Genomic DNA, 16,879 nt, shown 5'->3' with positions numbered 1-16,879 from the left:
CATGTTCAACATTTTCTTTCCTTGCATTTGCTGCTGTCTTCTGATTTACTTTCCCTTTTGGTGGGTTTTTGAACTAGTCTGGAAATTTATTGATGAGCTGGAAGCATCCTTCTTTGAGGTTTCCTCTCATACCACAATAGTCACACTTCTTCTTCATTTTTGCTTCCTTAGACTCTCTCTTCTACCAAAGTGCTGACAGGTTGTTTCTTCACATTCATTGCACTCATTTCACTAGTACTCTACATATTTCCAGTGATTTCCTTTTGTTCCTCTTGTTGTTGCATAAGATGAAATGCTCTATTCACGGGCGGCAGTGGTTCCATGGCAAGAATGTTTCCTCTTATGTTCTCAAAACCTTCATTCAATGCCATCAGAAACTGAATCTATTTGTTGAGAGATCGACTCTGCATCTGCTAGTTTCTTCATCATATTGCAGGTCCACTTGGTCATTACACCACAATTGCACTCAGGAATTCCTTCTTTAGAAGATATGTGATCCCATAAATTATTCAACTTGCAGTAAAAGTTCCTAACAACTTGATTCTCTTGCTTTAGATCACTCAACTCCTTCTTGAGCTGATACAGTAGAGGAGCGTTTGCTTGCCCATACCTTTCCTTCGCTTCGTCCTAGAGTTCCTTGGCTGTGTCTAAATAAATTAAACTCTTAGCAAGGCTATTTGTCATGGAAGCAAGTATCCAACCCCTCACGGCATTATCATTCCTGTACTATTTCCCATAGTCAGCATGACCTGGGTTTGGTTTCTTCAGCTTTCCATCAATGTACCCGAGCTTGTTCCTTGATCCCAACGCCATTCTTATGCTTCTGGTCCATTTCAGGTAATTTTCACCATTAAAAATGATGATATCGAGCTGTTGATTAGAGCTACTATGGTCAGAGTTAGCCAAGTGGTAAGGATCTACATATGCATTTCTAGTTTGAGTTCCATCGTTCTCGTTTCCTTCGGGCATAATGAGACTTCAAAGATTGAATCTTTTGTTTTAAAGAAAGAAAATTTTGTTGATTTTGAGCGTTTACCGCTCTGATACCATGAACAGAAAGTTTCTTCAAGGTAGTTTTAGCAGTAGATTTGCTGCATTTAATTTCATTCAATTTTTATCAGTATTTCTCACTGATATTTTTTTGTGTACATGAAAGCTGCGCTCAGCCCTTTACAACATATATATATGGTGGCACTACAAATCCCTAGGATGATATTAACCTAGGACAGCTCACCAAAAATTACCAACCAATTACAAGAGGACAGGAGTCTAGAATAAGACAAAACAAAGAAAATATCACAAGCAGAGCATGTGACCTATAGCTATAGAAGCTCATTTCTACAATCACCCTACCTATATATGATGAACGTAAGATCAAATTTAAGTCAAGTGTAACCATTATACTAGTGACTCAAATAATTTACACCTCTACCATGCATTGTTAAGCTATCGCAAGTCTTTTCGACATGGAATACACCAGGAAAAATAGTTCATCCACATATAATTAGTCTTAGTTACTAGTTAATCTTTTTAATTAAACAAAATAATATTTCCTCTTTTTTTTATAGTTGCAACATTTCTCTTTTCACGTTTGTCGATGCATGATTTCAATCGTTAATATCTTTAATTACCAATATGTAAAAATTATAAACATTTAATATTAAAATTGTATAAATCGAGACGAACCTTTTTAATTCCCACATGATTATATTTTTAGTTAAGTATAAATCATTAAAGCTAGTCAGAGTAAAACACAATAAAAAAAAACAGAGAAAGTTGGTAATAAAAAATTACCCATATGCCATAGATCCCTCATCCTAGACTTTAGGTAGAAAAAAAAAAGGTCAATTTATTTATTTATTATTTTTTATACGAGTAAACAAATAAAAGTATAAAACTTATTAATAGTACCCATTCAATGTAAATGGATATAAAAGTCAAATTAATCGACACGAAAGGATGATCAACTTTATTTTGTCCTCAGGGACCTCGGCTCCCACGAAGCTTTAATAGGACTATTAAAAAAGTGAATTGGAAATTAAGGAAATGGGCCTCATTTGGACCAAATACAGTAAAGTGTTTCCCTTTTGTTGTCCAATTGGCCCACTCCATTATTCTTCAAAACCACTTTTGGACAAGTCATATTTTCTTTTTTTATCAACAATGTGACACGTTCATATTTTTACTTGTCTTGATATAATTTTTTTTTTTAATTGTGCCTAAAAATTTAAGGTTAAAAATATATATATCTGCTTTTTTTGTGTCACATTAAAAATTCATCAACTTTTTTTTTTTTTTTTTGTTGCAAAAAATTTATATTATTTTCGTGTATTGCTAAGCGAATATCATTACCTAGCAAATGGAAGAAGGGAGGAAGGGTCATTAGCTCATGTCTAATCTGCCTAATTAGGTGCCATATTTAACCTACCAAAGAAGAAGGGACATATAGGTCTAATCAATGGGTTGGATATATACACAGTCTAATCTAGTCATTAATATATAAATTAGAGGTAATTAAAAATCATATACAAGTTGCCTTATCGAGAATAAAATTAGTAAAGATGATTGCGATACTTCTATTAATTTGTTGGGCTTATCCACCCCTAGACTCATTGAAAATTCAAGATAAATTTTATTTGTATAGTTATATGTATATCTGATAAAGATAGATTCATCTTTAGTCTCACAAGAAATTATATCAATTTTCATTATTCAAATAGATAGTTTAAATTTTTATATTATGGGAGCGTCATTAAAGTTTTCTTAAAGTATTTCAATTTTTACAATAGAACAATGTTATAATAATTTGCTCAAAACTTTCTAAAATTTGATAAGAAAATAACCGACATATATAATTTTAAAAGCGCATATGTACAATATATAAATATACTATTATCAGTCAATTTTAAATAATTGTGATTTTGGTTGATAATTTTGTTTTCTTATGTTTTTCCTCGCCTTTATAACTTGTTGAATGTGTTTAATTTCATTTAAAATAACTTTAGAATACTGGATGATTTAATTGTACTTAATGATTTTATGTCTCTTTCAAAAGCTACGGAATACTTTAAATTGAATTTGATGTTTCAAAGTCATAAAAGTATCAGTATCTCTTAGGTTAATTGGTTTACAATTAAAAAATACATAGTAGGTCCTTTTTTTTTTTTTTTTTTTTTTTTTTTTTTTTTTTTTTTTGACAAAGATATACATATTAGTTTGTAATAGAACAAGTAAACATCTTCTTATATAAAATTCAAAGTAATTTAATTAAATAAGTTTATTGGTGCATGTGACTTTTATAAATAATAAATGTATTTTTGTAATATTTCAACTTAAATTAGTGTACCTTTTTAGTTAATAAAATCATAGCTCTAACTAATTCTTTTGTTTTTTTTAAAACACAAGTTTATTAGGATACAAAAAGAGGTGGATAGATATACAAATTAATTGGAAAATTAGTTGCACTTGTAACTAAAGCTTACAGAAATGGACCCTTATGCGACAATACTAGAGGAACTTAATTAACATGAAAAATATGCTAATCCATTTTATTAGCTAAGTTGATATTAATAATACATTGATTAAACTAAATATGCTAGACAGATCAGATTCAAGCAAGCCAATAGATTACATGGATTAAACTCATTCATGGTGGATCTTCATTAATTAAATGTTGGTTTGATAACTATTGTAATAGAAACTTATTAGATGCGATAGCAAAATTTTAGGAACGCTTCCTAAACATCTAAACAAGATCTCGTTCATATAATAGGAGTTAGATAAACCTTTGATGCGTGTACTCCCTTTTAGCCTTTAATAGCCCTCCTTTGGTCCTTCGGAGATCAAGAACCTTAATTGTGATTCATCTACGTGGTCCACAAACCCAAGAAAGATCCCCACATATGATAGTACGGAAGGAGGAAGAAACTTTTCACTCTCTTGCTTTGTATGTGATACAGCGGCTATGAGAAGTATTAAGGTTGTATGCACTCTTAATTATTATGTATCTCATACATAATATTAAGCCTAATATATAATAGAAATTATATTAGAGGATTGCAAACCCTACCCGCCCTAATTACTTCTCTTTGACCGGCCACCTAGTCCTTCATTGGTCTTGGTGTGCTTTGATCTATCTCGTGTTTATATGTGTGACCTTATAGGATCTGGTTATAATTAGTAACAAGCCATTGTATTATAAACTTACAGACCGTAGTTGGTTTCTAGAAAAACACAACGATCTCTAAATTAACCGAATTAATAATCTCCTTAATTAATCCTATCTTATGTTTAGTAATTGCTATACTTGATCGAAGCTACTTCCTTCAATTGTATCTACCAAAACCTATACTATTGATATACAATCACAAACTCTATCTACTTACAAGAACTCTTGGTAAGAAAGCTTTGATTATAGGTCTAAAACTCTATTACAACCTATAAAGGACAATGATATATACAACCTGACATTAAAGCTACATAGTGCATATAAGTAAAAACGTTAAGCTAAACTCAATATTAATAGCACTATTCGACACATATGCACCAACATAAACTATATATAATGTTTCGATTAAAGTCATATATCATATAAAGTCAACATCAATTGCATATTATTGTATAACCAACTATGTTACTCAATTGGACAGACGGTTCTTTAATTTTCAATGGGAACGTACCAATAAGCTTAAATCCAGCTAATTATTGGAAATTGATGAATTTATTAGTTCTACAAGTGGACGTATTAAATTAATTAAGTCAATAAAACTTTAACTTTAGCTGGTAGAAATAAATTAAAAGCACCAATATGTATTCTGTAATAACGTTTGCTAGCTAGTACGACACAGTTTCGTCGCAGATGATACGTACACACGTATCCTAGTTACTACATTTGACTTGGATTATTTAATTATGTCACTCACTCACTTTAAATCAATTAACTAATTAATAATTACTCTAAGTTTACTTATGAATAAAGTTATTGAATTGCTGCTTAGTTTGATTATCACACTATTAGTGCATGCGTTGCGGATATTGTATGCATGTAATGACAAATTATGGAACATGAAGTTGCTAATCCTAACTCCTAAGCTTTGCTCTAATAATGATTAATAAACTGATTAACGATAAGGTTAGTTACTTTTTGTTAATTACGCACTAAGATAAGGTATTGGATTTATCTGTTTTTTAGCAATATCTATGTTTGATTAAGGGGTCAATTAGGCAGCGTAAGCACGCACGATTAGGGCTGGTTACGATATATACTTACTTTATATATAATTTGATAATGTACTCTACTTTATATATAATTTGATAATGTACTCTATCGATCGATTCAAGAAGCTGGGATGCCATGACTATATGAGTAATACAACTTCTTTTAATTAGATTTATTTTGAATTTAGGTAGATCTTTTACTTTATGAGCTTATCATGCATGAAAAAGGGCGAAATGTATGTAACATGTAAAGGAGGGTACAGTGATTTAATTTACTGATTTGAGTTTAATTAATAAAATTTGGTTGTATGCCATCCTTGTAATAAACATTCAACTCTATCTCTTAAACTAATAGAATCATCTCATTAAATTTCGTATATACTTGTTCACCTTAATTTAAATTGGGAGTGGTTTGAGTACTTAATTAATTAATAGAATTTGATTTTTTAGCTTATATTATTCATTCCTTGTAAACATCTTCATTTCTACAATATTATCTTTAATACTATAGGTTTGTTAGTGGACCAATATCATCTACACTTTTATGGTCTCGTTCAATGCCTCATATCACCTTTATTTCGCTAAGGTAAATTGTGGACAAGTTTACAAGTATTGTATAAAAGAATCTCACAATAAATTGATCATTTTTTTAAAAAATATTTTAATTCGAAGTAGGTTTTTTTTTTTTTCTTCTTTTTTTTTTTTTTTTGAGGGGAAGAAAAATATCATTAATGTCTACCTAGTACTCGGTTGGGGTGTTATGCCCCGTGGGGAAGTTATAGATACTCTCGGAATAGCTTCAAATGTTCTGCACCATGCTTATAATGCTGCCGTATTCTAGAACCAAGTTTAATTTGCTCCTATAATACAAAAAATGCATTCAGAGAACTCTCTTTTAAAAAATTTAGAAAAAAAAAAAAAAAAAAAAAAAAAAAAAAAAAAAAAAAAAACCTGCCTCTTATGCTAATATTATGAACTATGATAATATCATAATATGCTCTTTTGTGGTCAGAAAGTCTTAGTTGACAAACTGTGTTGTTATAATGTACTCCCTCTTTCCTTTATTTTTTGCCCCATTGTAAATATATAGGTTATACTTATAAAACTTTGACTATGAATTTTCGTTAATTTATAAGTGATTATATATTAATATGGGATCTTATTAGAATCGTTTCATTGTATATTTTATTAATATCAAATTTTTATAATTTTCATGCATATAGAAATTGAGATATATACGTTTAAACACTTAGAGACAGTGAAAAGTCAAATGGAGTAAACAATAAGAAAAGAGGGAGTAATGTATGAAATCTTCTTATTACGTTTTCAAATCTTAGACCAATTCAATTAGGCTTTAACTTATTATGCAAGTTGACAAATAAAAAGTGCTGATAAAATAACAATAACTGAATAATTCATCTATAATTTTCACACCCGCAAGTTGCAATGCCGCTGCTAGCTAGCTTAGTACTATTAATTAGGTCATCGCATTCGCATGATTCTAACAATTACAGATCTAATTATTGTCTAACTATTGTTTAAAACAACTCGCTTATTTAATAAGCATATAGCTAGTATGTTATGTTTCGAAGTTATGGGATTGTTCGATAAAATTAATTTTGACCGCAGCCGTAATTTATTCTTGATTATTGTTGAGATTGTTAGTACGTACTGGATAATTGATGTTATTCTAAAAGTTGAAAAGTGACAATTAAGGATACTAATTGTGTTAGGAAATAAGGATGTAATTGTATTTGATTAATCTGGAACAAGTCAATGAAAAATAAGAATGAGAAAAGCAATAAAAAAAGATAAACAAAGAACGCAAGGATTTACGTGGTTCGATCAAATTAAACCTACATCCACGGGTAGGGAAATTGAGAGTTTCTTCACTATAATGGAGAAAGAACGAGAGAATAATACAAGGAGTCCTAATGGCTCAAAAGGTATGATCGAATTGATCAACTAAAGGGTCCTTTTATAACATAAGGAAACCCTAATTAAACCCTAAAATTGTTCCCCAAGTATATTCAAGTAGTCATCATAGAAAGTTTTAGGAAATTATCCCCAAAATAATTAAGCTAAAACTAGACCAAAAAAACTGAAATTTTGACTAGGCATGGGGTGCCTGGTTGCGTACTTCGTCAGCATATTTCCAGCAGCATCTGTTCTTCTTAAAACGGCCATAACTTTCTTGTTTCTTATCGAAATTAGGCATATAATCTACTGTTGGAAAGATCTTGAAACAAGCTATCACCTCCAACTTGAATCGCCTCAAAATCACTTGTAATTTGAGAGATATCTGCATTCAAAATCAGCTCTACTAGATTTTGAGTCACGATTATTTAACAAATTGAATTCAAAAAAATTAACCCGGTCACAACTTTAGTACTTCACCAAACATTAACATTTGAATAAGTATTATTTCGTCAAAGCATTAATCGTGAATGTGGAAATTATACGGAATATGTTTTTCTTTATGTATCGAAAAATGGATATATATAGTATATATATAGGTCATGCTATGAAATTTTAATTTCCTACTAACTAATTATGACTAGCTAAGATGGCTTTATGTTCATATCCAAGTTGGCTAATAAAAATTGAGTAAGAAAATTTGATTAGTAATGCATTACTCAGCAATAGGATTATTGGATCGAATATAATATAACTAATCCAGTTTCATACACTAATCACAATTACTAATGATAATCAAGAAGTAGCCATGTAATGCTAATTCTTCATGCATGTGCAATTTTATGGATTCAATAAAATTGATGGAATATTCATGAATTAATAAATGAATATGATTTTATTTATTATTTTAAGCCTTATAATTTATACATTGGAAAATCTGTGGGCGTAATTAAATTGGTCGTCTTCCTCGAGGTACTATTCACATGTACTGTATGTGCAAGTGACATCAAAGACCAACGAACGTCTAAATTTTCCAAGCATCATCATTTGCGTTTTAGGACTATTCTAGCAGAGCATACACGTCTTGGGTCGTTGCTATCCTAAGTCATGCATAATGCGATAAATCGTTACAGGCTGTGTTTTTATTCTCTATCCGGAATTTGTAGTCACAATATTATTGTCAATATATAAGACACATACTTCTTACGCATCATAATAATTATAACATTTGTTTTTGGTAGATCAAACTCTAAAAATGCATTTTCTCACGAGTATCTTGTGTGATTTTGGTGGATCGACTCGTTCCAATTTGTTTATTACAGATATAATTTATATTGACATGTTATTAATAACTGTAAATTAGTTTTCGATAATTGTACAAATAAAATTGTTATAAATATTGTAAAATAACTAGGTATATATGAAGTAATTTTTGTTAGATTCTCTAAGTAAAGTTATCACCTTTTTGAATTATGACTAAATTTTAGAATTTGGAAGTAAGTCCAAAATGAAAGGAATTGATCAAAAAGAGTCGGATGGAACTATTAATTAAGCAAAAACGGTTGTTCACTTATATTGTAGAGAAAGAAAATAGTTTCGAATAAGGGTAAACAAAATTATAAGTGAGGAAATGACTAACACCAAAAAAAGTCAGAGGAAGTGTAAATTTTTTCATAATTAATACAAGTATTTAGTTAGATTTAAAGAACTTACTTTTGATGTATCACATGTATGTAACAAAGAACTCATGGTTTCCTTTTATAAGCGCACACAACATTTATTTTTATGCGGTATTTTAAGGAGACTAAAGTCATGCATGTTGTACACGTACAAGAGAATACATATTCTATTAATGCAATTCAATAATGCTTAATCCTTATTTCAAAGCCATCTCATTGTTCGTTTAATGATCGAGTTTTGTCGAGAATGAGAAACTTTTACTACATATCGCGGTATTGGACTTGATTACTACATTAAAAAGTTATTTTTTTAATGGGTGAAATAATAAATAATTTGATCAATTAATATTGTAATATCGTATTCAAGAAATCCTTTAGTTTAAACTAACCATTTGAGTATTATTTCTTATAAAATTTTATTAATACCTCCATTTCATATTAGATACAACTTTAAGAAAAATTCTGTTTTATAAATAATACCCCAAAGTTATATCTAATATGAAACAGAGGTAGCATATAAATTTTCAAAGTTAATGACAATTATAGTGTTGACAACAAACAAAAACAATAATATTACTGCATGCCCTTGTTATTATTAATTTACTATTTGCATAATAAAACTGTTAAAGTTTCTGTTTTTTTTTTTTTTTGGTGAAAACTGTTTTAGTTTCCTGATTTCAGCGAGCAAATTTATTCATATTATTGCCTACATCTTTTATCTATGTGCACCATGTAATATATTCAAAGAATGCTTTATTATAGGTGATAATGAAATGAATTTGCACAAAGAACTCACTTTGAAAATAAGGCCTTAAGAACACTAATTGTCACTTTGAAACCTTAGCTTAGCAATCAAATCAATGCAAGTTGAGCAGATGAGTTTAACTAGAGTCAAATAGTTTAATTTGGTCGGTTATTACTTTCTACTTTGGACACTTGGAATTCAACGTAACTCAATAATCAATTCTGCCGAAGTACCGGACTAGCTGCTACTCAATCGTTTCAAGCTTGACTCCAAGTTTATGTAAGTTGTGAGCAGAACCGAATATGAAACTTCCAAACTCGATAAGCTCGAGCATGGTATATATGATCAAGTTATTTAATAATAAGAGTGTCTACCCGAGTTCAAGATTTAAAGTTTTATTATCTTCTCCCCATATGCTTTTAGTAGTTTTTTTAGCCCAATATTTACACTTCAAATACTTGAAATTATGTGATGAGGTAAAGGGATTTTCGTCTCCTAATACCATCATTTGGTAACTATAAATGACTGAATGAGTCTTACCTCACTTGGTAATCCTAAACCTTTAGGATATAAAGAGATAAGACTTTTTTTTTTTTTGAAGCAAGACTCAAAAAAGAGTCGTATCTTAAATCTTAAAGATTTAGGGTTCGAATCTTATCAATTGAGCTAATAACCTTTTGTTTGGTTGAATAAAATGTATTTGTCTATTAAAGGATAATACATTAATGATTTGTATGTCAATTGGTTTACATCCCTACAAATATAATCTTCCAAGAGTGTCCCCTCATCAAGAAAAGTATATATGGCTTCCATTGTTATTCTATTTATTATGCATGAATCACTTCCAACCAAGCACAAAGCGACATTGAAAAAATCAATTCATGAATTAACATAACTATCATGAGCTCTTTCCCTAAATAATGTTGGGAAATTATCTAATTCCCAAATTACAGCTACTCTTTTTTTAATTCCCACCATACCGTCCACGTCACCGGTTCAGTGAGAATTTTTTTAAAAACGGGTTTATTAGAAAACCGCTACTTCAAGTAGCGGTGTGCTACTAAAAACCGCTACTTCAAGTAGCGGTTTACTTATTAGAAACCGCTACTTGAGGTAGCGGTTTATATTTAAACAAATTTTCACAAAGTGGGGTTGTTGGTGTTTTGAGGAAAACCGCTACTTGAAGTAGCGGTTTTTAGGTGTTTAAATTGGTTTTTTTTACAAACCGCTATTTCAAGTAGCGATGTACTGAATAAAACCGCTACTTCAAGTAGCGGTTTTCTTAATAGAAACCGCTACTTCAAGTAGCGGTTTATATTTACTAAGTTTTTTTACATTCAACTACGCATGGGAGGTAAAGGCTGGGTAAGTGACCTCCTTTCACTTTCCCCTTCTCCTCTTCTCTCTCTACGCCTCACTTCTCTTTCTCTCTCCTTTCCTCTTTCCTCTTCTCTCTGAACTCCTCTCCTCTTTCCTTCTCTCCTCCCTCCTTCTCTCTCCTCCGCCATTGGAGGTGCTGTCTACGCAACCTACGCTCCTTGGAGGTGATGTCTGCCTTCTTTCTCGCCGGTGTCGCATGGTAATTCAGGTCAAATTCGACCATGAAACCTCTAGATCTAGAGGTTTCATGATCGAATTTGGCCGTATTAAACCAAATTCGATGAGAAATTAACATTCAATTTCGGTGTTAAGGTATGTTTTTTTTTTGTTAATTTTTGGGTGGTTGTTTGGTTAGGGTTGTAGATCTTGGTTTGGTTTGGGTGTGTTTGGGTGGGTTAAGGTGGGGGTTACTAGGTTGTGGTGGTGGTGGTTAATTTGATTTGATTTCAATTTAGTTCCACTCTATTGGCGATTGATACTGCAGGAAGTAATCAGTGTATATGCAGAAAATTCGACATTTTCAGGTTTGATAGTTCGTACTTAGCGTTTTGAGCCTTAAAAAGATGCTATAGTTCCTACAAATAATTTGTACAAAACGCACAAAGTATAAGATTTCTACTAGTAGTTTTTACTGTATGTTTACAAATGTTATAATTTCTGTTAAAATCTTGTCAATTCATAAAAAACTGGAAGGATTTTTGCCCAGATCAATCAAATCGATATTAGCAAAGCAAAATTCACACATAATCAATTTTGTGATTTTTTTTTTTTTTGGTATCAAATTATCTGTGTTTCCAGATTTTGGAGTACATGAACAATTGGTGGTAGAGAACTCGGCACTTTTTTTTTTTATTATTGTGGGTGGTGGTCAAAAATCACTTTCCCCTTCTCTTTGTATTTTATTGATAGTTTTTTTAAAAAAAAATTACATCAAAAACCGCTACTTCAAGTAGCGGTTTCTATTTTATAAACCGCTACTTAAAGTAGCGGTTTTAATTTTATAAATCGCTACTTGAAGTAGCGGTTTGTTGTTGGACCGATAAAAAAAAAAACCGGTTTTTTTCACTTAGCTGACGTGGACGGTAGATTGGAAATTAAAAAAAGATTAGCTGTATTTTGGGAATTAGATAAGTTCCCAACATTATTTAGGGAAAGAGCTCAATTATCATTCCATTAACAATTAAAAGTAGCCAATAAATACAAAAATATATCCATCATCCCTACTAAAAAAAAGGGAAAATAAACGTACTCAAAATACAAACAAATTAAATTAACTTGTACTAGCATCAAACTTTCATAGCTAAAACACCCGCTTCCCCACCAAAAAAATAAAATAATATTGAACCAATCACATCATTCTCCATATCTAAAAACTATTTACCAATAATTTTTTCCCTCCTGCGATAGCATTGTATATGATACCGTATAAGAAAATAATGTATACGAAATTCGATATTACTATCCCGAGTCGTGACTACCCGAGTAATTAATCTTAAGACTCCAAACTTTAATTTCCCCATTAAGCCCACCACTAAACACCGAAATCCCATCTTCACCCTCCATTTTCGCAGCTAATGACTTAACAGGCTTACTATGCCCAGTCAAAACGCTCAAACAACAGAATTTTCCTTCAAACCCACGTCTCCAAATCCTCACCGTCCGATCAGCCGAACCGCTGATCAGAAAATCTGAGACGTTGATCAAACACAAGATGGCCCCATTATGACCTCTAAGGGCCCCACTGACCACCATATACTTAGCACTATCTTCTCTTTCCCAAACCAATATCGAACGGTCACAAGCACCGGAGAATAAAATCGAACCGTCAGAATTCAACGCTAACGCATTTATAGCTGATTTATGTTTCTCCAATGTGGCAATCCCTGAATGCTTCTTCTCCGACCCGGATTTTTTGGCCCAAACCCGAATCCGACCGTCAGCCGAGCCGGTATAAACCGTTCCGTCGGTTGAAACAATAACGGCATTAATCGCATCTTCATGCGCCGTTACAGATTCATAACACCGTAAACTCTTTGGGCCCCACACTTTCAACGTTTTATCCCAAGAAACGGAGTATATTTTCCCGTTCGTAACGGCCAAACTAGAAACGGCGTCGTTGTGTTCAACCCATAACCGGGTCTTATGTCGCCTGACTTTCACGTGATTCTTCGGAACCGGATACCGGCGTAACCGGTCAGTTAAGGTAGGTAAAGTAGAAACCATCTTATGCTTCTTACTCGCGGTTAACTTCCACACCCGGATTTTCCCATCCTGGTGGGCGGAGAAGATCTTACCCTCGGAGAATGTTACGGACTTAACGGCACCGGCGGAAGTCCCGTCGGAGTTGAAGGTCTCGAGGAGAGAGAGGGTGGATGAATCGTAGACGTTGATTTGGTGGCCGGAGGAGACGTAGAGGAGAGATGATGCGAAGGAGAGAGAAAGTGATGAGATGGAGGAAGGTAGTGAGAGAGTACAGGAGAGAGAGTGGGTGACGGTGACGGTAGCGGAGACGTCGAGGAGAGAGAAGTATTGAAGGGAAGGGACAGATGGCAGGGTTTGAAGGGAGAGGTGACTTTGTAGGCTAGTGTTACTTGCGGGTGAGGTAGAGGAGGAAGAAGAAGTTGTCGCCGGGAAGTTGTTGGAATCGTCGCCGGCGACGGTGGAGGTACAGAAACAGAAGCGAGTTTTAAGCTTCATTTTTGTTTATTTTTATTTCTGGAAATGGAAAATTTTAGAAGAAAAGTAGACGGTTTGAAGAGAGGAGAAAGAAGAGGGTATAAATAGAAAGTGGAGGGGTGAGTTGTAAGGAGAGTGCCAGCGTGGAGGAGAGAGAAAAGTGAAGAAAGAATACATGCAAGTTGGTACGTTGACAATTTTTGGAGGGATGGGATGTCAGGTTGCATGCACTATGTATGTCTATGAGACTATGACTGCGTTGTGGTTTGCGTTGATTTGTGTGAATACTGATAAATTTACCGAATTTACTCATGGTCTTGCATTAGCTTTAAAGCTGGGCATGCGTGCCAGCCTGCAGCGGCCTGGCCGGCACACTCGGTAACGCGGTCGTGCCATGGGCGGTGCCACGTGCAAGCCAACTACAAAATAGGCACGGCACGGCACGAGTCCGCTGTGCTAGCCCTTTTATGGCACGTGGGCGGCCCGCGTGTCGGCCCGGCCTGGCACGCTCAGCAACGACTCTAATAAAACGGCCATAATGCCGTTGCAGCGTTACTCTTAATCTCTAACGGCTCTTTTTCCCTCTAACGGCCATTAACGGCTACTTTGCTAAATTTTCCTATAAATTCCAAATTCCATTCACTTCCAAATCACAATTCAACCCATCTCTTCTTTTAATCTCTAATTCTCTTAATCTCTTATATTTTCTAATTAATATTTATTAATATCGAAAAAAATTAAAAGTTCATAATCGTAATTAGTGGAAAGCGTTGAATCACGGTTGTAAGATCTAACTAATCTTTATTATTGTTGTAATTATTATTGTTATTACTTATTAATTATATTATTGTTATTAATTATTATTATTATTGTTATTGTTATAATTGTTAATTATGGCATCACCCAACCTGAACAACCCATCATTCTCTAGGAAAACCCCATTTGTCCGTGGTAATAATTCGAGGGAATCACCTAATCCAATGAGCCCCCAAATTCTGAGTCTTTCCATTCCGACCAATGACCCCGGTAACGTTCCCCTAGGGTTTGAACAATTTAGGCACGATGGTACTTCCGGTTTTCAACCCTATAATATGAATATGCTCGGATTTCCACAAAACCAATTTCCACTACAAAACCAATTTCCACCAAAAAACCAATTTCCACAATTCGGTCAATTCCCACCTAATTTCTTTGACCCACAAAATTTTTATACTAGCCAAGGTAGCCAACAAGATACCCTAAATGCCTCCGGTTCTACTACTAATCAACAAATCCCAGAATCTACAAACACCCAATTTCCAAACACACAAGAGCAATGGTTAACCGAAAATGACATGGTAAATATTAAAAGCTGCAAAAGTGATGTATGACATTATTTTGTGCCAAATAAAGCCCAAACAAGAGAAAAATGTAAAACATGTGGTAAAATATACTCGGCAGAATCCAAGTCCGTGACGGAACACTTAAGTAGACACTCTAGAAATTGTGCACAACTAGTTAGTGATCCAACCCAGCCAAAAATTTTCCAATTTAAACACGGCTTTACCTACAACTATGAGATGGATAGGGATGAACTAGGGAAAATGATAGTACACGCCGAACAACCTTTTCTTTTCTCTGAAAATGACCCATTTAACACTTAAATTAATAAAGCATTACAACCCCAACATAAAAGAATCTCTAGGAAAACCATTCGTTCCGCTGCCATGAAAAACTTCCTAGAGTACAAAATGCGGTTACAAGACGAATTGAGTAAACTTAATTATAGAATGTCTTTGACTGCCGATTCTTGGGATAGTGGTTATAAATATCACTATTTATGTGTGACTTGCCATTGGGTAGATGATCAATGGTTGTTACAGAAACGAATAATTCATTTCAAAATGCTAGAATACCTCCACACCGATATTAACATTGCTCACCATTTAATGGAAGCAATAAATGAATACAACCTTCGAGAAAAAATCATGCCTATGACATTTGACAATGCAACCTCAATGACATATACTACTAATTATGTCAAACAAAACTTGACCGATGTAATATTAGATGGTGACGCACTTCATATTAGATGTATTTGCCATGTTTTTAACTTATGTGTACAAGATGGAATTAGAGCAATTGGTTCATACTATATAAAAAATTAGAGATGCTATTATGTCTATTAATAGCTCAAACATGAGATACCAAGAATGGAAGAGTTTTCTAAAGCAACAAAAGATAAGAGCAATAAAAATCAAAACCGATTGTCCAACTAGGTGGAATTCCACCTATGACATGTTAACCAAGGCAATTGAATATAAGAATCCTTTAACAATTTTTTACTACGGAAAATTTCCAAACAATGATATATATGAGGATGATTGGGATAAATGTGAAAGATATATGCAATTTTTACAGTTATTATATAACATGACGTTTTGTTTTTCTTCTGTTTATAATCCTTGTGCTCAAAACTTTATTTCAAATGCATGTTTACTCGCCCAACTTTTTGCCGATCATCGCAACCAAAGTGATTATGATCAATATCTTCCAGCAATGGAAACAAAGTGGCGTAAATATTATAGTGAAATTCCTTTGATTTATATTTTTGCTTCCATATTAGATCATAGGCAAAAGTATGAAAATACATTTATGTTAGTTGACATTTATTTTCAATGCATGCTTATTGACGATAATGTAGAAACCTATAAGAGTAATGTGAAGGATCAATTTTTTGCTTTATATAGAGTTTATGAAACCAAATATGGCACCATTCCTCGCTCTGGCCCTTTCCAACCATCCAAAAACGTAAGTAAAAAGGCCAAGCATTTATTTTCACTAGCTATTAACTTGATTTCAAGGTTTTCAGGTGATTCATCAATAAGGAGAACGCAAAGCGATGTCTCGTAGTTGCAAATGTACCTGGAGTTATGACTTCACCAATTAAGGGCATGGACGACGATGAGATAAACAGCCTCGACCTCCTTGCATGGTGGAAACAACAAAGCTCGAAGCATCCAACTTTGGCGGTAATGGCACGAGACATTCTTGGTATCCAAGTCTCCTCCGTTGCCTTCGAACGAGCTTTCAGCGCATTCGGGAGGGTTTTAGACTAGAAGAACAAGTTTAATTAAAACCCGAAACACTTAAAATGTGCGTGTGTTTCAAAAATTGGTTGGATGTTGAAAATCACTCACAAGACCATTCTTACGACGACAACGACAACGATGATGGAACCTCCGCTTCCGACCGTTCGGGTTTGGCTAGTTCCCAATCTATTCAA

The 16,879-nt window shown here is 33.3% G+C and overlaps 1 protein-coding gene across 1 annotated transcript; it reads right to left on the bottom strand.

Moving 5' to 3' along the window:
- Positions 1 to 12,082: 12,082 nt before the first annotated feature.
- LOC110709905 (protein JINGUBANG-like) lies at positions 12,083 to 13,710 on the bottom strand. The gene has a single exon (XM_021888167.1). It carries the CDS (start codon positions 13,633 to 13,635, stop codon positions 12,397 to 12,399), a length of 1,239 nt encoding a protein of 412 aa, XP_021743859.1. The 5' UTR covers positions 13,636 to 13,710; the 3' UTR covers positions 12,083 to 12,396.
- Between the last annotated feature and the right edge of the window lie 3,169 nt (positions 13,711 to 16,879).

This window comes from Chenopodium quinoa, unplaced genomic scaffold (genome assembly GCF_001683475.1).
Source record: "Chenopodium quinoa cultivar QQ74 unplaced genomic scaffold, ASM168347v1, whole genome shotgun sequence".
Lineage (NCBI taxonomy): Eukaryota > Viridiplantae > Streptophyta > Magnoliopsida > Caryophyllales > Amaranthaceae > Chenopodium > Chenopodium quinoa.
The sequence above is the reverse complement of the archived record's forward strand: the minus strand, read 5'-3'. Positions and strand labels throughout refer to the sequence as shown.